Raw genomic sequence first — 22504 nt, 5'->3', positions numbered from 1 at the left:
CTATTAATATGGTAAAAAATGTACAAATAAATCCTACAATTAAAATTGTTGAACAGAATGAAATCTGTCCTGCACTCCCCAGAATTTAAAATTATAATTTCTCTGCACAAAAAAAGGGATTACATAAACAGAACTTCAGCTAATTGAAATAATAAAAAGTCAGCTGTGGAAATAATAAAAATATATTATATACAAAAAAAATTTTTGGCATTCTCTAAAGATCCATTACCATATAATAACATTCAAAAGTTATTACATCAATGGTGCAACTTAAACACTAAAATTTTATAATTTTATTGTTAGTTATTTTTGTAATTATACATCATGTAACAGTAACTGAAAGAAAGGAAAGCTTCAATACTCTATGTTCATCATATTTATGAAAAACTATACTGTAATATATATCTTAAGAAAATAATCAAGAACATGATCTATAATTAAAAGAAACTTTTGAGAGTGAATACTTTTAAATACTTTGTAGCTATTGTTTGTCACAAAAACAGCTGTGTTCATACTATTGTATATACACTGTAGATTAGATTCTACCTTGACTACAGAACAATAAATAAATGTTTGGGTACTTACGTATTAACGCCACCACAGCTACAGCTTTATTTAAAAACAAAGTAGTCAATCGGATTTCAGTGGAAAATGGGCCGAAACAGATTCAAAACAGAATATAAATGGTTATTTATATTTATTTATTTTATAAATATAATTTAACCAAACTTAACCTACGCTTGCTAACCTTGACTAATTAACATTGTAATTTTTTGAGTATTTATTTAATAAATTTAGTAATTATTGCAATTATTTATTATTTAAATTTCTGAATTTATTAAATACTCAAAAAATTACGGTGTTAATTAGTCAAGGTTAGCGAGCGAAGGTTAAGTTTGGTTAAATTATATTTATAAAATAAATATTTATTTATTTATATTAAACTCTATATCGGCCCATTTTCCACCGAAATCCGATTGACTACTTTGTTTTTAAATAAAGCTGTAGCTGCGGTGGCGTTAATACGTAAGTACCAATGTTTGGAATATATATACAAGTTTGTATATATAGTTTTTTAGTATATATAGTTTATAGTATATAGTATATATAGTTTATATGTAGTTTAGTTTGTATATATAGTTTTAGTATATTATAAGTTTGTTTGGAATATATATAGTCAAATTATTAATAAACATAATTACAAAAACAATAAAATTTTTTATATTTTTTAAACATGCTTGTGGCCAGTCACTAAATACAGCACTGTCAAGACAGTGCTGTGCTGTATTTAGTGGGTAAAAAGTAGAAATATAAAAAAGTTATAAAAATGTTTAATGCTTTCTAAAGATTTTAAATTATTTTTATTAATAATTTGACTGGATATATTATCATGTATGTAATAATATTAATGTTTAATGTTTCAATGTGTAATTCATTTTTAATTTTAATCAACTGATGATGAGGAATTTCCTTGAAAGCGCTTTTGATATATAGAAAAGAAAAAGGAAAATTAATAAGATAAGGTAAGAGCTCTTATTGATTCTGTACTTTGGTGGATTGTACTGAATTTTGTTTATGATTTTGGAATTAATTAGTACAGAAGAAGATAGGGCAAAATATAATTTATTAATTTATTTTACTAAATTTATAAATATATATATACACACATACACATACATAGACATAACAAAAGCATTAAATTTAAAAGTTTAAAGCGTTCATTAAGATTTCTCATCCAACACAGAAAAACAGAAACTGGAAAATCAAAAAGAGAGAGCAAGTAAACCAGACATTAGTGATGTCATAAAAAACAGAAGAATAAGATCATACATGTCCTAAGAAAAAAAGAGAATTTGAATGTTAAACTCAAACATTTAAGGTTAACTCAAACCTCAGGTTTGAGTCAACATGCTCATTATGATGAGCACAACAGAAAGGTAAGTTGGTAGAATCAAAACGAAAGCGATGGTGGTTCAGAGGAGATAGCCAAGAAAAGCCAAGATGGAACCTGTTGACATGCAAATGTCGGAACAGGATTTGGTTCACTTGCCCATGAAAGTAAGCATACTAAAATGTTGTAAAGTAAAAACCATGACAGTTAAGTAATGTACAAGAATTTAAGATCTGTATATTTTAAAAACTTAATTCTTTGTAGAGAACATAGTTCAGAGAAAAAGTGGTGGCAAACTCCAAAAAACATTACAGACAGTTAAGAAAAGGCAAATTATAGATACATTATGATGATAAACACTACATCAGTACTTTTTACAAGAAACAGCAGAGAATAAGCTGAAGAACTAGATAATCACTACTTGGAAGCATCAAAGAATTTTTTTCTATGAAAGTAACACATTATATTTCTCTTCATTTTTATCTCTTTAAATACTTTGCTCAACAGCAAATAAATAAATAAAATTTTGATCTTATCAGGGTAGAGCCGACTCAAAATCTTGTAGAAAATATTATTGACTAGAATATGTCAATACTAATGTGTTGCTCAAAATTAAAATATTATTTTATTCAAAGGATTTTAAAAGTATTAACTGTTATATATTTTTAGTCATGAGATTTTTTTTTGTGAAATGCATCCATGGTGAGTACAGACAATGATCAAGTAAATAAGGAAATAAATCTTTTATTTTTTTAGAGATTTATTACATAAATTAGTAGTATTTATGCATATCATAACAATGTACAAATCATACAAATCAATGTATAAAAATTATATTTACATCACAAAATAGTGAAGCAAACATGTAAAGAATATAATTAAAATCAGCACAGAATAAAATAATGATTTTACCACCTAAACAACAAAATTTTGCAGCTTTTGGTAAATTATTATCCCCTACTTTAAATATTAAATTAGTTACCATAATCCTTTAAGTCATGTAACATTACTTTTACATTATGCTTATTTATTTCCAAATTGAATTTGAAATGAACAATGTAATACAGCAAATTTTACCACCTTTTTTTTTCCTTGTATAGTTATTCCAGTTACAGATTTGTCCAATTCTTGTACTGCTTTTTTGTTTAAATACAAGCTGAAAAGCAAACAGGGTCAGAATAATTTTTTAGACTTATTCCTTTCTAAATCAAAGCATGTTTTCCTTCATCTTCTAATCTTATCATGGCCATTTTGATTAAAAATAGCTTTTAACAATCTGATTTTCATTAAAATTTTATTCTGTACTACAATATCAAATGCTTTCTTTGCCTTCTAGCATTTAGTTGTTGTAAGCAGCATATGTTTTAAAATTAAATGAGAGCAAGAATATCCTACCTTGAATAAATGCTCTTTTGAAATGAAACTGATTTTCATCTAGCACACTTTCCACCAGATGTTCTACTTACATGTAAACTAGTTATACTGATAGTGTTGTAGTTCTCGTGTTTATCCGTTCCTGTTTCTTCATTATGGTAACAATATTTTTAAATATGACTGTACTTTTCTGGCTTCATAAATTTTACATAATAATCTACGTAGCTTATCCACTTCTGCTTCTAATAGTAATTATGGTAGTATATCATGTATGCCTTATTTTTGTTTAAATATATTAGAAATCCTTATCTCAATATAGTTTTCTCAGAGATCATCCATCAGTTTTTTTCCTCTTTCAGACTTCTATAGAGTCATAAAAATATTCCCACAGTTCGTAAGTTGTCTGTTCTCTCCATAACAGTGGTTTACCATCAAACCTCTGATAGTATTATGGCCTGCTATATCATGATACATAGTAAATTGTGGTAAATTTTTGTAATGTATTGATTACTTATCTATAAAAAAATATACAGATAATCATTCATTTCTTTTCCAGTAGTTATGCTTTTCTTTACCTAATGATACCCATCTTTTATCTAACTTTCCTTTACAGCTTTGCTTTCTCTCTATTAATGTTCTTTTGAATCTATAGTTTCCTGCCTCATCATCTTCTGTATTTTTATACTTTCTTCAATATATCTCTCTTACTCTCTATGCTTTTTTATAAACTGTTATCTTTCTACCTTAATTTCTTCTCCCACCTAATTATTTATTTTCTAAATCTAGCTGTTCATTTTCTATTGAATGTACTTCCACAGTAATTTTTTAGAACATGCTTACAATTTATTCAAACTTGAACAACACATCATTTTTGTTAGTCTATAATTCATTTTTGTTTTTTAAGTTTTTTTTTTAGTCTCTTAAGCTTCAATCTTCATCTTACTAAAGATGAATTACAACCAGAATCAGCGTTTGCTGCAATGTATATTTTACAGTTCCTAATTTGGGTAAAAAATGTCTATTTAATTTCAATTTACCATCTCTTCATCTGATAACTTCCTCTATCTCTGGGTCTCACCCTTGTGTATCTTCTTCTTTTATGATATTAAAAAAGGGTTTTTTCAATCACTAGTTTAAACTTAGTCCTTAAAGTCTAGCACCACTTTCATTTCTTTTATGTAGTCCAGTCTTTAAGACCATTTTCCCTTCTTTCCTTTGTTTATTTTGGCATTCTGATATCCCATTAATAACAAATTGTCATCTTTTTTTCATTTAATTTATATAATAATTTTTTCTGTATATATTCTTTCTATCTCTCTTCTTCTGTTGAATGAAGAAACTGGCATATAAATATGAACTAATGTTGTAGGTCTGGACTTCAAACCTATCCTAACATATATATTTCTCTTACTACATAACAATATATTTCTCTTACTACATAAATTGTAATAACATATTCTCTGTTTTTTATTCGAATTAATTATTACTTCTACTTTGGGTTTCCATTATTTGATTTTATGCTTATTATCCCATAATTCATGAACAACAAAAAAATTGTGTACGGCATTCCAACTTATCTCACTAAAGCATACTACATCTAGCCCTCAACCTTTTCATTTCTTGTTTTAAATTATCTAGCCTACTTTTTTTTAAGCTTGTAACATTACCTAATTCAACACAAAGATGTTATGGTTTTATAATTTCTAGCCACTTCCTCCAACTAGTATCCATCCAAAGATCAGTTTGGTGAACATTCAACTTCCAGACATTTTACCCAAGAGAACACCACCATATTAATTTATATATAAAAGAAGAAAAACATGTCCTCAGAGAATACAGCTATAATTGTTTTCATTTTCCTTTTCAGCCATTCTATAGCCTATTGCCTGCCTTTTTCTTTTTCCTGTTTAGCCTCTGGTAATTACCTTTCAGATAATACTTCAGAGGATGAATGAGGATGATATGTATGAGTGTAAATAAAATATAGTCTTGTACAGTCTCAGTTCGACCACTCCTGAGATGTGTGGTTAATTGAAACCCAACCACCAAAGAACACCAGTATCCACAATCTAGTATTCAAATCATTAAAAATAACTGACTTTACTAGGAATTGAACTCTGGAACTCTCAACTTCCAAATCAGCTGATTTGGGAAGACGCATTCACCAGTAGACCAACCCAGTGGGTTAACCTACTACTTGCCTAAAGTAAATTTAGCTACATGCTCCTGTTACTCAACCCATAACAACCATCTATTATATGACAGCCTCTATAACTAGTGAAACAGTTGCTGCCTCCTTTCAGGAATCGGTCATGTTGTGCGACCTCCATACATGTACCTGTTTGTTATATTAGTAACTACAGCTATCTGAATCTTAAAGGCATGCAAGTTTCCATGTGAAGGATACTGGATAATACGCTTAAATAACCTTCACATGCTGATCAATAGTCTGACAACTAAATTCATCTTTGGCACACAATTCTTATTGCCTTGTTGCATTTTAGATGCATTATCCCATCCTCTTAGTATCCCATCAAACCAAAGAAAATGGTGCTCTCTGCATACACCTGCTTACTCAGGCTGTTGCTTATTCACATATAATCTAATAATCTACTACTGACTGTACTCTTATCTGCAACTTGATGACATGTCTATTGCTTAAAGCAACTCTACATCTACAGGCAGGTTTTTATTTCATGCTACTTAAAATCTTTATTTCTAAGAGTAATTTTGTCCCAATATTACAGTAATCTATCTTTTTCAACGATAAATATCAACTAAAAAAAGTTCTTCATAAAAATAGTGTTAATGAATCTAACAACAGTACTGTATTACAAAGTAAACTCACAACTAACATAGTTTGTAAGTTGTTGTATTTCAATGAAATTGTAACAACTCTCTATTGGAAATTGGCTAAATGGTTTGTAGTTTAATTGGATACATCATGTCATACAATTCTGAGGAAAAGTGAGGTTGTTTCTTTGGGAATCCTGTATTTATTCTGAGGTACCTCTGTAATTTCTAGAGGAAAAATAATGTTATTTTGTAGCATGTTTTTAAACTGGGTAATGCAAAATTATTGATTAGTAATTTTGGTGCTCAAATACTGGGTCAATACTCTAACTTCCTGAGGAATTGTGAAACAGAATGGACATTTACTACTACCTAAAGTGGTTTACAACCACTTTTTTAATTAACCTCATGTTTTCCTGTTTCCTCAGTGGGTAGATCATCTTTTCTCACTGTCCGCCCTTTCCTAATCTTTGATCTTTTCCTTTCCAGAATGTTCTATGGAGAGACCTGTAGATTTACTGTCAACTTGATATTTGTGTGGTTTGGTAAAGGGAAATCCATCTACAGTCTTGTCCAGGTACTAAGTTTCCTATCCATTGTTTGCAGGATCTTCAACCTTAGATTGAGAAACAAAGATTGCGTGTGGGGAATTTTTAGTCAGCCTACATAAATCTAATATACAAGGGTGGTTTGAAAATTCTATGCAAAAATAAAAACACTTAAATTTTTGAGATAAATTTTGTTATTTTTCAATGCAGTATCTTTTTATTTTAAGCTTATACATTTCATCCAACACTGCTCCAGTTTTTTTATCCCTTCCAAATAAAAGGTTTGTTTCAACTCTGCAAATTGGTGAATTTCACTAATCAACTCTGCATATGGTGAATGCATCTTTCCAAATCAACTGATTTGGAAGTCGAAAGTTCCAGTGTTCAAGTCCTAGTAAAGTCAGTTATTTTTACACAGATTTGAATACTAGATCATGGATTCCGGTGTTCTTTGGTGGTTGGGTTTCAATTAACCACACATCTCAGAAATGGTCGACCTGAGACTGTACAAGACTACACTTCATTTACACTCATACATATCATCCTCTGAATTATTAATGACCGTATTAAAGTAATGACCGGAGACTAAACAGGAAAAAGAAGGCATGGAGTGGTATATCCATGTTTTGTCTACAGTGATGAAGCAACACTTAAAATAATATGTATTCTGCTGAAACAGGTTCTAATCGCTTACAGAATACCTCACATGATGTCTTTTTTGCTTGCAGCACCCATCTTGCAGACTGCTTTTTCATGTTCAAGTGTTGATGCAAAATATTAAGCACCCATCTAGTCAAGATGCCCACTGCATTAGCAATTTCATGCACTTCACTCTTCTATCACACAACACACTATCATGAATTTCATCAATCATTTCTTGAGTAGAGGCTTCAATAGGGCATTGTCACATTCAGCATCACTTGTGCTCATATTAACCACTTCGGAAAATTTTAAACTACTTATAAACTGTTCTAATCGAAAGTAAAGATTCACCATAACATTTATCAAGTTTTTTCTTTAATCTCCTTGGGCAATTTGCCCTTCATAAAGTAATGTTTTATCAACACACAAAATTCTTTCACTCATTTTTAGAAATTACTCGACTTTCTCGACTCAAATGAACACCAAACATAGAGAAATTAATCTCTGGATTTGGTGAAACACCAAACGTGTGTGTTTCAAAACCAGGTCAACATCCTAGCTGCATCCAAAACACAGCAGTTTAGAGTAATTTATCTTCCTCCAGGGAGTAGCAAATCTGGCAAATGTATAAAATTAGGGACCCTACTCTGATTTTGATGAAATTTGGGATACACCTTATATAGAACATACGTTATTCATTACAATTGAAATTATTCATCGGAAACGCCTTTTACCAGAGTTCATCCCTTGTAACACAGTACAGTCACCAAAAACTTTGTATTTCAGCACTGTACAAATATATATAAATTATTTTTGGACTAAATAATTGATTATATACAATTATGGATTCTGCCTAACAATCGGCCAATTTAATATGTAAGATTAACTAGACAAAGTTCGCAAGCATTTAGTTACATTTGGTTAGGTTATGTTGAAACTGTACGAAGTTCAGTACACAGAATCATTAGTCATCTGACCTAAACTTAACCTAAGTAAACTTAATTAAATTTCACTTAAACCAAGTTATTTACTATGTAAATAATGTATACTGCAGATTTACCAAAATTCACATCTTAGCCTACCTTTAGTTAGCCACACCTAACTTAATTCAGTCTTAAATGAATCTAATCTAATTTGAAACGGATCCTATAAGAAACTTAAACCAAATTATTTAATCTGAAAATAATATATATTTATATTACACTTGTACAGTATTGAATTATGAAATTTTTGGTGAGGTAATAATATGAAATTTTTACATGTAACTTACAAGGAACGCATTGAAAGGTGAAAGGCATTTCAAACAAAAAATTTCAATTAAAATGAATAACTTAGGTCAGGCGAGGCCAACGGTTTTTGCCTCCAAGCTGAATTGGATAGAAAACTTTTTTCACGGGCCAAATGAAATAAATTAAAATTAAAAAATTTTATTATGGAATTTGTTATAATTTTATTTAGATTCATTAAAGAAAAAGTTTGTTCACAAACATAAGTTGAGCTGAAGATTACTAAATATTTTTTGGTAAGTTTTTAAATTTCTGTATTTTCCATTATTCAATTGCTTATAAAAAAAAGCTAATATTGAAAAATTGTTCACAGGCCGCATAAATTGATTACGTATGTGCCCATGCCTGACTTAGGTCTTAAATAAGGTATATTCCAAATGTCATCAAAATTGAAGGCATGTTCCTAATTGTACATAACTACCACAAATCTCTTCTTTTCTGTTTAGTCTCCGAAACCCCCACTTCTGATGAAATGAGGATGACATGTATGAATGAAGTGTTGTACTGCAACTGAGTAAGCAAACTAATATGTTGCATCGACAAAAAAAAGATAAAAGAAAACATTACTTTGTACTTACTGTTACCAAATTGATATGATGGAGCCTGTTTTTTGTTCCTTTATTAAAACTTAATACTAAAGTACAATTATTTTGGACTTTGAGAAATTGGAAAATTATAGTGTTGAACACATAATGGAAAATGTACCTTAAGAACTGCTTCTGTATGTAAAAAGATTGCTATTTTACATAGGCTATTGCTCACTATGATAAATAAAACAAAGGAATTTCTCACAAGCATCCACACACAAAATACAAACATAAAGCATTACGCACAACCTTGGTTGACAATACATTTATTTTGGATACCAGATAGAGATTCTTTTTCACATTCTACTTGCTGTGCAATGAGTGATGGTCTAAACAAAATTTGTGAATTTAATTAATTTTATGCAAGTGTATAAAGTAGATTCCAGTACACTTAATCATACTAGAATAATATTATTACAACTCAAAAACGTTACATAAATGAAGGCAAGATTTGTCAAATGGTTAAGAATGTGGAAAACTGCTTCCTATAATAGTTAAATTCCATTTACACACATATTAATAAATGTTGTTATAATTTTATTATTAATAAAATGGATATAGCTGAAGTTCCATTCATGAAAGATTTTTGTGGGCCTCAAAGGCCTTAATTAACTCTGAGAAATGAGATTCGATAACTTAGAAAAGTATGTTTATGAGTAAATTAACTACTACTTAGCCTACATTATTGTTTATATAAATTACTAAAAGCAAAACACTAACATAAAACTGCAACTTTATATTATAATTGCAGATTATATAAAAATTTTATGCATCAACAGTAGGTACCTTAGATTGTATAACTACTTCCTAATAATACAAAGTAGTTACTAATCACAGAAGTTAATGGCACTTAAAAAAAAAACAAAGAGTAAAACATAACCTACAAACTACATAATCCACTTTCCTAAAACCTAATATGAGAAAAATCAAAATTTCAAAACAGGAGACAATTGACAGCCCTGAACTGGTAGAAAGATTTACAATATTTATACTTAAAAAATTAATTATTTACATTATTTATACTTAGATATACGTATAAAAATTAATTAACTTCTAAAGCAAATTCATCATAAATTTAATTTTCAAGCAAAATCTTTTAGCTGTATAATCTGAAATACGACAGAAAATTTTTTAATTTAATTAAAAACACATAATATTAAGTACAAGAGCGGGTTAGGGCTACTTGCTTACGTAAAAACTTTCCCAACAAAGGTTTACTTAGAGCAAATTAATAAATATCAGCAATAAACAAAATACTAACTAAATATACAATACAGCAAAAACCGCCAAAACAATCTGAAATATAATGAAGTAATAAGTGTTTATTTACTGCACTATAAACGGGCCAAATACAAAAAAAAATAACCTAATTTTCAACTCAACTATACAACCAAGAAGCAGCGAAATACAATCTTCAAATCAGAAAACTTCATGTTATGTATAATCAACTAAATAATGGTAAATGAAAGAAATGTAAAATGAACTGAATATTAATAGTATATACAACTTATGAAATTCCTTTCCAACGGTACAGACATAGCTCGACGCACTTCATTATATACTACAAAAAAGAAAAACCAAAAAATAAACTCACTTCTTTAATAAGAGGGAACTTTTTCTTAGTTTCTATAGATAAGTTTTTTAAATCGTTCTGCAATATTTCTAAGAACTTTTGAGAAACATCACTCCCACACCCCCTAACAAACGCCATTTTCACTGACATCTGATTACTATGGACGTAAGATCACCTGGTCGTGTTTCGTTTCCAGTTAAACAGCGATAGTGAAAGATCGACATAAATTATCGAAATGTAGAATCAATCAGCGTTATATTTAAAAAAAGGTTTTGGATATTTTTATAGTTTTGTAAAACCTGGCTATTTTCAAAATAGCCAGGTTTCCAAAATATTTCTCATCTTTTCTAATAACAAATGTAAAACATAAACAAGTTATTGTTTATGTTATTGTTTATTGTTATTTTTATATTTTATATATATATATATATATATATATATATATATATATATATATATATCTGACAAAACTATTTTAATTGTCTTACAGCTTAATGGAAGCAGAATTACCTTGGTTGAAATAAATTACAATTTTTTTAGTTATTTTCTCACTACTTAATGATTTATAATCAATCAAGCAAATGGTACATTGTTTCAAGAAAAAATCTAATCATTCATTAAGGGATAGGGATCACATGGAGAAGATGGTATTTTTTATTTACTCTATGGTTCAACATTACTCAAATATAATATGCTTTATAACAAAGCCATCAAGAAGAGTATATTATTGAATAATGTTTATAATTAGAATATCTGAATTATAATTTTTGTTTGTTTCATAGAAAAAAACCATTAAAAGATAAATGTAAAAATAATTCATTTCCTAAGTAAATGGAAGTGAACTAAAAAAGATAATTTTAATAATCTATTATATGGTTCCTTTGTTAATTACATATATGGATATAAATTTACATGAGATATTCAAGAATAAATAATAAATAAATAAAAATACATTTACGTATATATATATATATATATATATATATATAGTACTTTCACAGGATCTCATGTCCTCAGTCATGGCTGAAATAATTCTTTACTGCATAATAAAAATACTAAAATAATGAAAATAGTGTATTAATTTAAATGAGAGCTGCTATCTGTTGCAGTTTTTATAAGACTGTCCCCTCAAACACTGTCTGATGGTTTATCAAATTGAAATTTTGTTTGTATTTATTTATGTAATATTTTTCTAATATATTTAATTTTTTTACATCTTTATTAAAATATTTATTTCAATATTTATAGATCTGTGTTAATATCAGAAATATAATGTTTATTGTTTATTAGATGGTCTGTCATATTAAATAAATGTATTTAATTATTTTTGTAATTTTTATAATGTCCAAGAAATCCAGTTTTAGAGGATCTATTTGTATTTCCTATATAAATAACATCACTATTATTACATTTAGTTTTATAAATTCCACGCAGGTTGTTTATTTTATTATTATAAGTTTTGTTTTTTAAATATTTTATTATGTGGTTATTAGGTTGTATACTGGTTTAAATATCTCTTTATTTTAAATTTTAGTAATATTTTCAGTGATATTGTTGGTGTATATTTACTTTACATATATTTTTTCACTCTTTTGTATCTTATTATGTGTACAATATTATTGTGTATAAAGGTGTCCAAAAAGTCTGGAAACAGCCTTATTAGAAAACTGAGTGTGACTACATTACCAGAATAAATTTAATTGATTACTGCATCAAAGAAACTACTCTGTGTTGTGTTTGAAATTATTATCTACCTTCTTGGACTGTTATACTGAATTCAACTTTATTCTTTTAAATGACAAGATGGTCATATAACACATGATTTCAATGTAGATTTGATCAATAAAAACTTTAGTGAAAACCCTACATTCATAGCTTCATCTGTGTTTTAGGTACTGACCATTAAAGTGTCCAGATCAGGGTAAAATGACCATTCCCAACCTCCATTCAAGTTAAATATTTTCAGTAGAAAGGGAAATAATTACATTGTAATTTCATGCTGGAAATGATTCTGCAAACCATTTTTCAAAATCTCTTCTCGTTACTAATTATTCAAAATTTATCATTACATTATTCAATAAAAAATTAAAAACAGCTGGTTCATTGTATTTATTTATTTATAATTTAATTAAGTAACTACAAAAAACTTATTTTTAATTGTTTATACAAAGTACTTTTTCAAGAAAATGAGTAACGTAAAAAAGACAAACCTAATGTGTACTAAAATCACAACAGATCTTCAAAGTGTCCTCCTCCTGCTTGTTGACAAAATCTTGTACATGGGCAAAAATTATATATAACAAAAATTAAATTTTATGTAAATAAAAATTACATCTTTATTTATGTTAACAAAAATTAAATTAACTAATGTAAAAATTAATATAGCAGCATTCTAAATTGATTTCAGAGATTTCAACAGCTTCAATTAGAATTCTTCATCTTAGTTTTCTCCAAATTCTCCAGATTAGTTTTACAAATTTTGTGTTTTAAATAGTCTCGTAAGAAATTGTCTAATGGACTTAAATCTGGTGATCACTTAGACCATTCAATTTGTCCTCTCCTACCAATCTATCTTACTGGAAAATTATCATTTAAGAAACTATGAATTTGAAGAGAATAATGGGCAGGTGTTCCAGCTTGCTGAAACCAAGAATTGTTAAAAGTTTGTCCAAAATAATCTTCAATAGTTGGAATAATTTTATTTAGAAGCATAACATTATACAACTCACCTGTCAAATTTCCTTCAATTACAAATGGCCCAATTAATGTATCCGATACAATGCCACTCCAAACATTTATCTTTTCAGGATGCTGGGTATGTGCTTTTCGTAACCAGTGTGGATTCTCATTACTCCAATAACGACAATTATGTCTATTGCTTACAGTCCGCTAGGAGAAGATACCAGCATCTCCCCCTAAAGGGGATTATTGTTGATGACGTGCGTGCTGAGGGTCTTCAGATCTACCGGCGCGCCTGTAATGAGTGTGTTCATGCCATCAAGGAAGCCAAACTCAAGTTTTGGCAAGACTCCATGTGCGAGTTGCAGCGCAATTCCTGGCAGCTCGCGAAGTCATGTTACTGGCCAAAGCCATTGCACAAGCTGTCCAGTGTTCGATGCGAGTTTGGTGGTCGTGAACACACTTTAACATCTGTAGCGACTTATCAGGCATTCCTGAATACTCGGTTTCCAGATGCTCTGATGGCTGAAGCAGAAGTTGGCGGGTGACACACCATTCCCTGGTGTATGGGCTGTGGAACCCGTAGATATAGGCTGAGTGTTTCTTGAATGGCACTGAGAAAGGCACTGGGGATTGACCAACTTGAACCGGATATTTTCTATCATCTGCTGCCTGTCATAAGAGAGTCAAATGGCAGCTGTTCTTGGGGTGCCTAAGCTGTGGTTGCTTTCCGACTTGTTAGAAGGTGGCTTTGGTGAGGGTGCTCTTAAAGCCAGGAAAGGATCCGAGTGAGGTCGGCAGTTATCGCCCCATCAGCCTCTTGCCGGTAATCGGCAAATTGCTTGAAAGGCTAGTTGTGAAACGGTTCTAGGAAGACATCGATATGAACTCACTTCTAAATCGAGGCCAGTATGCTTTCATGAATGGTGTTAGCACCGAGGATTGCATCTTAAACGTTCTTACCGAGGTTGAATGCGCCGACTGTAAATATGTTTTCGCAATTTTTATTGACATAAAAGCAACATTTTCTTCCTTGTGTTGGAGTTTTGTCCTGTGTGAAGTTGGAAGGCTGCCAATGTTCCCGTAGCCCTGCAGGCCGTAGTAAGTGACTACTTGTCTGATCGCACGGCTCTGTTTCAGGATGCACACCTAGTTGACGGAAAAGTCAATTATCCAGTGGCTCATTGGAGCCTCTTTCCGACCCAACTGCCGGACCACCCTGGTTTCTAAGAAAAGGTCTTAGACAGCCATATCCAACACAGGAGTCTGGCTGTGTATGGCCCTGAGGATTTCGAGGTTCTCTAGCCTTGTTGCCCTCGGCAAATCGTAGACCAATATTTGCGGCCTTCACTCGGCCAGCAACTGAGTCTTCAGCTCGTTCTTCCTAAGAACATCGGCCTCCAGCAGTCGCTTTGCCTGCTGCTCATTTACAACCTCCAGCACAATGTCATTGTTCGTTGTTTTCGTGACCCGGGATGTTTGGAAATTTTCTTTCCTCGGGTCCAGGACCTTTCTAAGGGTTAGATCCGTCGTTGCTGATAAAGCCACCGGACCAGGTGTATTCGGAACCACCTTGACAGTGGCGCTCTTAATTTTGCAGCCGGTGCCTGGACTGGCAGCGGTGTACTAAGCCGCTTAGACCGAGGGGCGGCAGTTTCCGCGGCCAAGGAGATAGGCGTCTTAACGTTCTCCTCCACCCGTTTAATAGTTTTGTGAAGTTCGCCAAGAGCTTCACCCGTCACCGGCTTGAAACCCCCGACTCCCTCAACCACCTTATCAACCTTGCCGGAGAGCCTTGACACAACTGTTTCAAGGGCCCAGTTTGCGCTCTGGAGGCTTTCACACTTTAATGCTAGTTCAGCAACCATCAAACTACACTCGGACAGGTAAGAGTCGTCTAACTGTCGAGCTTCAACCGAAATCCGAGACTCCTTCTTTATGGAGAATTTAGTTCATGCGGACCGCATCTCTTCGCTCTTCACCAAACCATCAGCCCCAGATTTAGACCTACCTATAGAAGGCTTCGCCTCCGAGACCTCCAGCTTAGAGCCGACCAACACATCACTGTTCTTCATCACTCTCGACTTCGTGAGGAGGCGCCCTTCGGACTGGTTTCCTCCACAGCCTCACTCTCCCTGCACGGTTCCAACTACCGTTTTCCCCGCACTCAGCTCGACGCAGAGGTTTCGGCAGGATTTTTAGTGCAATCCGTCGTAGTACAAGGATGCTTCACTACCCTAGTGGAGACCTCCGAGACCTTCTTTGCAGAAGACCAGGATCTTGGCGGAGAACTGCCGATTGACCTTCTCGGCTGGAAGGAGTTACCGGCTACCAGGTCCTTGGCCAAACCGACCAAGTCGTCCAAGCAACCTCCTCCGGATTGCTCCATAGGCGCTTCAAATGAGATAGCACCGACTGAAATGCCAGGCACTACTTTTTCAGCCTGAATGAAAATATCTCCTATCTTAAGACCTAGTGAGCGTTCACAATCTCTTTCCCGAGCAAGGCCGTCCATTCTCACACAACCCGCTCGAGAAGTAAACAGCTAAAAGCTCCTAAGTCTGACCACCGGCAAGGTCTGAGCGAGTCGCTTCCCTTGTCAACTCGCTCGAGGATCTAGAAAATTATGAAATTATCGAACCTATGAAATGGTGACATGATTTAGCAAAGGAAACGTTCTTACTTAGCCAACAGTGGTACTACTGCAACACACTACGTGGTTGTGTGGCCCAAATTCCAGAGCAACGCAGGTTGACTGATAGTCACTGATCGTAGTCAGCCCCGACGACCTGAACGTAGGCACGCTGTACTTGTAGAAAGCAAATTGCTTTCTACAAGTACATTGTTATTATTGCTACTAGTAGCAGTAAACACAAGTTTTACAGCACGGGACCAGAGGCTGAGAAGCGATAACCACCTAGAGATATATGGCTGACCACCAGCCAAATAAGGCTACTAGCGCTTTAACATGGTGGAAAGGTACTTGCTGACATTCAGCGACCTAAGCGTGGCAGCAAAATGATGTCTAGACAAAGTAAATTTTAATTTATGGATGTCATATATATTTTTTGTAGTTGACGGGGTGTGCCTACACATTTTAGTAAATATACGATAAGTGAGCGGTTGGGATACGTAAGCCGGTGGTGTATGTCACAGTGCTTAGTCCGCTCACGCTGTTACTTAAGCTCAAGGAGCTATTTAGGATACTGGTCGCTAAACTGTTTCGAGGGTTGGTAGGCAATTGTGGCACAGATATTCGGTCTTATGCTTTAGGGCGACCGAATGGGGTGGTAGCGGGAGAAATGCTATGCAAACTAAACCAAACTCCCTCCGGGTGCTCCATAGCCGCTGAACCCCATTAAGGACCGCATCTCCTTGATCCTCCTCAAACCATCAGCTCCAGAGCTGGACTTCCTTAAGAAAGGCTTCGCCCCAGAGGTATCCGACTTAGGGCTGATTACCGCGCCACTTTATCTCACCATCTTTAACTTCGATAGAAAGCGCCTGTCAGACTGGCTGCCCTCCTCAAAGGCTAGGTCTCTTTGTACGGTTCCAACCGAGGTCTTTCCCGCACACCTTTGCGCTGAGGCTTCGGCAGAATTTTGTGCAAATTCCGCCGGGGCACGAAATCCCAGGGGCTCTACCGTCCTCGTGGAGACCTCCGAGACATCCTTCTCGAAGGGCCGTGGCCTCGGCGGAGACCTACTAAGTGATCTTCTCGTCTTGAAGGGGTTACCGGCCACCATGTCCATGGCTAACCCCACCAAGTCATCCCCCTTCGCGCCCGTAACGAGTATATTCATGCCATCAAGGAAGACAAACTCAAGTTTTGGCAAGACTCCATGCGTGAGTTGCAGCGCAAGCCCTGGCAGCTCGCGAAGTCATGTTACCGACCAAAGCCAATGCACATTCTGTCCAGTGTTGAAGCGGGTTTGATGGTAGAGACCACACTTTAACATCTTTGGTGACTTACCAGGCGTTTCCGGATACACTGTTTCCAGATGCTCCGGAGGGTGAAGCGGAAGTCGGCGTCAGGGCAGGTGAGACACCACTCCCTGGCGTGCGGACTGTGGATCCCGTAGATATAGATCGAGTGGTTTCTCGAATGGCACTGAGAAAAACATCGGGGATTAACCAACTTAACACGGATATTTTCTATCATCTGCTGCCTGTCATAAGAGAGCCGCTTGGCAGGCTGTTCTCGGGGTGCCTTAGTGGGGGCTGCTTTCTGGCTTGTTGAAGGTAGCTTTGGTGAGGGTGCTCCTAAAATCAGGAAAGGATCCGAGTGAGGTCAGCAGTTATCGACCCATCAGCCCCTTGCCAGTTATCGGTAAGTTGCGGGAAAGGCTGGTTGTGGAACGGCTCTGGGAAAGCATCGATATGAACGGTTTTCTAAATCGAGGTCAGTATGGCTTCATGAAAGAGGTTGGCACCGAGGATTGCATCTTAAATGCTCTTACCGAGGTGGAAAGCGCCGACTGTAAATAAATTTTGGCAGTCTTTATTGACATAGAGGCAGCTGTACCTTCCTTGTGTTGGAGTTCTGTCATCTATGAGTTGTAGGGCCGCAATGTTCCCGTAACCCTACAGGCCGTAGTTCGTGACTACTTGTCTAACCACACGGCTGTGTTTAAAGATGCGCAACTAGTTGTGGAAAAATCCGTCAGCAGGGAATACTTTCAAGGTTCCGTTCACGGTCTCTTTTTATGTAACTTGGTCTTTGACAGATTTCTGGGACTGACATTCCCAGAAGGGGTCACGGCCCAGGCTTTCGCCGATGACTGTCTCGTATTAGTTTGTGGTAACTCACGACGGCAGCTAGAAGATTGAGCGCAGGCGGCTTTGTCAAATGCAGAGGGTTGGATGGACATGCAAAATTTAAAGATTTCTTTGCTCAAGACGAAGGACATGCTTCTCAAGAGTGCAGACAAATTATCGTACAGTCGGAACCCCACATTAAGCATAAAGGCTGTGTAATCAGCCGAGTTAGGGTTCATAAGTACCTAGGTGTTTTGTTTGATGAGAAGTTGCTGTTTAGCAACCATATTAAGTAAATAGCGGCGGACGCCGTCTCAGTGATGCACAAAGTTAGGAGGATTGCTCGGAAAGACTATGGGTTGTCGGGACGTCAAATGTACATGGAGTACCGAGGTGTCTTTGAAAGCATGACCAATTACGCGGCGCCCGTTTGGGCGTATAGGTTGGATATGAATATAGCACTTCTTCAAAATTTAAGTAATAACCAGCGCAGAGCCTTAATTGTATGCCCTGGTGTTTTTAAAACAACCTCCTACGAGGCTACCATCGTATTGGGGAAGGCTCTCTCAATCTATTTAGTGGTGAAAGTTCGGGCAGCCATCTGGAAGTTGCAAAGAGGCAGGAAGGCCGAAGTATTTGGAATGCGGGACTCTACCCTAGCGTGATCTCAATGCACCGGTTCTAAATTTCGAATAGTTACCCATCTCCCGCCTGCGTAGGGGGCTTTACAGTTTCGCTATGGATGCATGGCAGAAAGAATGGTAGGCCACGACTAAGGGAAGGTACATGTTTAGATTTATATTGGACTTGATGGGATGGTATACCTCTCCTTTGTTTTTAAAGGCAACGGGTGACCAGGTGCTCTCCAATTACGCGAACCAATATTTGTTTCGACTCTGCCTGGCAGCTGATGAGCTGTGCGTCTGCGAGGAGGTTCAGTCGAACGCACACATGCTGTTCGACTGCCCAGCTCTTGTGAGCGGGGGGGGGGGGCAGAACTCAGGCCACCCTAGAACTTAGAGATGAAGGGGAAAATTGACCACTCATAAGCGGCGAGTCAATGTTGCGAGAGCCTCATTGTCGGGCCGTATGGGGGTTTCTTGATCCCTTTTTGTTGTTCAACTGGCATCAGTAGTTTTTCGGGAAAAATGACTTCTACCATGCAGCTGTGGGAAGCTACCAGGGAGTGATGGCTGGCCACCAGCCAACAAAGTTCCAAGCCCTTTAGTATGGTGGATAGGTACTTGTTGGCATTCAGCGTCCTATGTGTGGTTGCTAATTGCTGTCTGAACGATGTAAATTAATATATTGAGTGTCATATATATTTATTAGTTCTCGGGGTGCGCCTACCAATTTTTTTTTTGGCAATATGTGACAAGTGAGTGGTGTGTGGCACCACGCTTACTTCGCTCACGCAATTAGGTTAGCTCCAGGAGCTAGTTAGGACTGGTAGCTTAACTGTTTCGAGACTCAGTAGCCATTTGTAGCACAAACATTCGGTCTTATGCTTTAGGGCGACCGAATGGAGTGCTGGCGGGAGAAATGTTATGCAAACTAAACCAAACCCCCTCCGGGTTGCTCCATAGCCGTTGAACGAAACAAACATTGACTGTAACGCCAGGTAATACGTTAACAGCCAGAACGAAGCCATCACCTATCACAAAACCATGTGAGCATTCCCAATTTCGATGTCGAGCAAGGCCGTCTGTTCTCACACAACCCGCTCGAGAAGTCAAAATGTAAAAGCTACAAATGCAGACCACCGGCGAGGTCGGAGCGAACCAGTAGTATAGAAATCTCATATTTTGGATCACTAATACATTAAATAACGAATAATGCAATATATCAGGTCTCTTTTCACGAGATCGACCGCCACTTTTCAGTTAAATTCTCACCACGCAAGCGTCTATTTGCTACAAAAAGCACTCCAAAACACGACTCTGTTTTTTTCAATAATCGATTTCAATAAACTGATCCAGTTTATGTGTAACTTTTCAATACATTAAAGAAGATTGATCCAGTATATGAGTAAATTATTCATTACATTAAAAAAGATTCTGTCAAATTGTAAAAAAGGGCGTATCTCGAAAACGGTGCGTCCTAGCCAATTTTTAACGCGATTTTGAAAGGCTTTCGACTTTGAAAAGCTTTCTAATTTTTTCAATCGATAGCCACTAGTTTCATCCGCTCAAGTCCACCCGTTCTCGAAATACGCCGTTTACACAACATTTTTTGAAATTGATGCTGAAGTAAAATGAAAATGTGCTCGGTTAACAGTTTTAATCACTTTTAAGTTAATTTTAAAATCGGACATCATTACTGTTTACGCCATTGCGTAAAGCAGTTTTAAGTTAATTAAACTGGTTTGGTATTTGATTTGTTTTCATCTACAATTTAACAGTATTTCTATGTAATGAATATTTTAATTATAAATAAGAAATTTTTTCATACACTGAAATTAATGCATTCCATTCAACATAAATATAAATATATGCTCAGTTGATGTTTATTTATGACTTTTATATGGATTATTTATTAAGATTTAATTCTGTATTATTTCATGTGTATAATGTTTTAAAAAATAAAATAAAGCAGAAGAACTAAACGTAAACATGTTACATTCACTCGGCTCCTTTCGGATGCACTCGGCGCCTGACGATTTAGCGGCTCCTCACCGTTCACATAGCTCCTTTCGGATGGACTCGGCTTCTATCGACATCACTCGGCTCTTTACAGTTCACTCGACTCCACCTACCCTATATAAGCCGGCTCACCACTAGAGTCAGGTCATGCATTCTCTCGCCGTCTCTCGTCTTTGTCTCTCTCAGTCTCCTGCAGCCTCTCTCCGTGTGTGTCTCCCTCAGTTTGTTTCTCTCACGATCTCTCAGTGTGTGTGTATCTTTCTCTCAGCCAGACTCACCTCTGCTTCGGCAGTCTCTCGTTGTGGTCACTCTCTTCTCTTCTTGTGTGTCGTCTCTCCGACCATCGTCTCTCTCTGATCACGGTCTGCGACCATCATTCGAGTGATCATTGTTACTCTGGTATTGTTTGGTGACGCTTCACACCTCGTGCGGTTGACAAGTGGATTGCACATGTTCTGCAACAATGAATCTTTTTATTGTGTGTTAAGGATCCTTTAAACGTTGTGTTTGTGCTTTTTCTTCTCTATAACTGCATTATAAAATATTGACTTGAAGGAACTTATGTAGACGTATATAGGGACCACTATTGTGAGATTATGTTTTGTGAGACTGAATATCAACATATTAGTGTTTTTCGTCGTTAAACTCTTTGTTATTATAATTCAGATTACATCCTCTGTAAGTGAATTTCAATATATTAATGTTTTTTTTCATTCTAAAATAATCGTCTGATGAACTTTCTATTGTGGTAATCCAGATTACATTCTGTGCCAGTGAGTTTCAAGATATTTGTTTTTCATTAACAAAAACAGAAATCGTCTACCAAATATTAAGGTAATCCTCTGTTAAACAATAAGATACTATTATTATACTCTGTATTGTTATTATACGCTGTGTTTATGTAAAATAAATATTTAATGTAATAAGTTTTACCTACACTTTACTTAAGGAGTGTTGTATATAAATTCAAGGATTGAAAATAAAAAAGGTTCTCGTATATTCGATAAAGATTGCAATTTAAAAGTTTTAAACCACGACCTTTATAAAGACTGTTTATTCAATAGAAACATTTCATATTACACCTCGAAATCATTACGTAGTTTTAACCACCAAATATACTCGATTGATCAATGTAAAAAAGCTCTTTCTCCATATGCCGACAAAAGATTCGTATTGGAAAACCTTATAGATACACTCCCACATGGGAATAAAGAAATTTATCTATTGAAAAAAAAGAAACTAGTTTAAATGGGTCAATAAATAATTTTTAAAATATTAGAGTATTCTAAGCATTAATACAACATGTAAATTCTACATCATGGTAATTATGACCATTGGCCGTTTTTCTCATACCCTTGTATAATATATAAACGTGTTTATAATTGTTAATTTCATTCAAATCTGACAGTGTAAGATCATTGAACCTTTGCGTTAAAAATATTTTTACAAATCCTTCAATTGCAGCAATAATTGAATCAGAATTTTTTTTTATAAACTGTACTTTTTGAATTCAATAACGCCTATTTTGCATCAATTTCATTAATCTTTTTAATATTGTGGTAATAATTTATAGTATTCAATTTATCGAAAATATTAGACATTTTTACTATTCTATATATAAAGTAAAATTATTTAAAATTAATTTTTTTAGTGACGATGTAAAATTTTTTTTTTATCATTCACAACCTCTGTAATTGAGTAATAATGTCAATAAAGAGTAGAAATACAACA

The 22504-nt window shown here is 34.6% G+C and overlaps 1 protein-coding gene across 3 annotated transcripts in view; it reads right to left on the bottom strand.

Moving 5' to 3' along the window:
* Positions 1-10880, bottom strand: part of mon2 (Mon2 homolog, regulator of endosome-to-Golgi trafficking) — a 195224-nt gene extending 184344 nt beyond the window's left edge. Inside the window, exon 1 of one of the 3 annotated variants that reach the window (XM_075362346.1) lies at positions 10716-10880. In XM_075362346.1, the coding sequence (XP_075218461.1) occupies positions 10716-10844 (129 nt within the window). In that variant the 5' untranslated portion in view covers positions 10845-10880. The remainder of the gene's footprint in view (positions 1-10715) is intronic. The other 2 variants (XM_075362343.1, XM_075362344.1) reach the window with 2 other exon arrangements.
* Between the last annotated feature and the right edge of the window lie 11624 nt (positions 10881-22504).

This window comes from Lycorma delicatula, chromosome 4 (assembly GCF_047948215.1).
Source record: "Lycorma delicatula isolate Av1 chromosome 4, ASM4794821v1, whole genome shotgun sequence".
NCBI lineage: Eukaryota > Metazoa > Arthropoda > Insecta > Hemiptera > Fulgoridae > Lycorma > Lycorma delicatula.
Note: the sequence above shows the minus strand (reverse complement) of the source record. Positions and strands in the feature narration are given on the sequence as shown.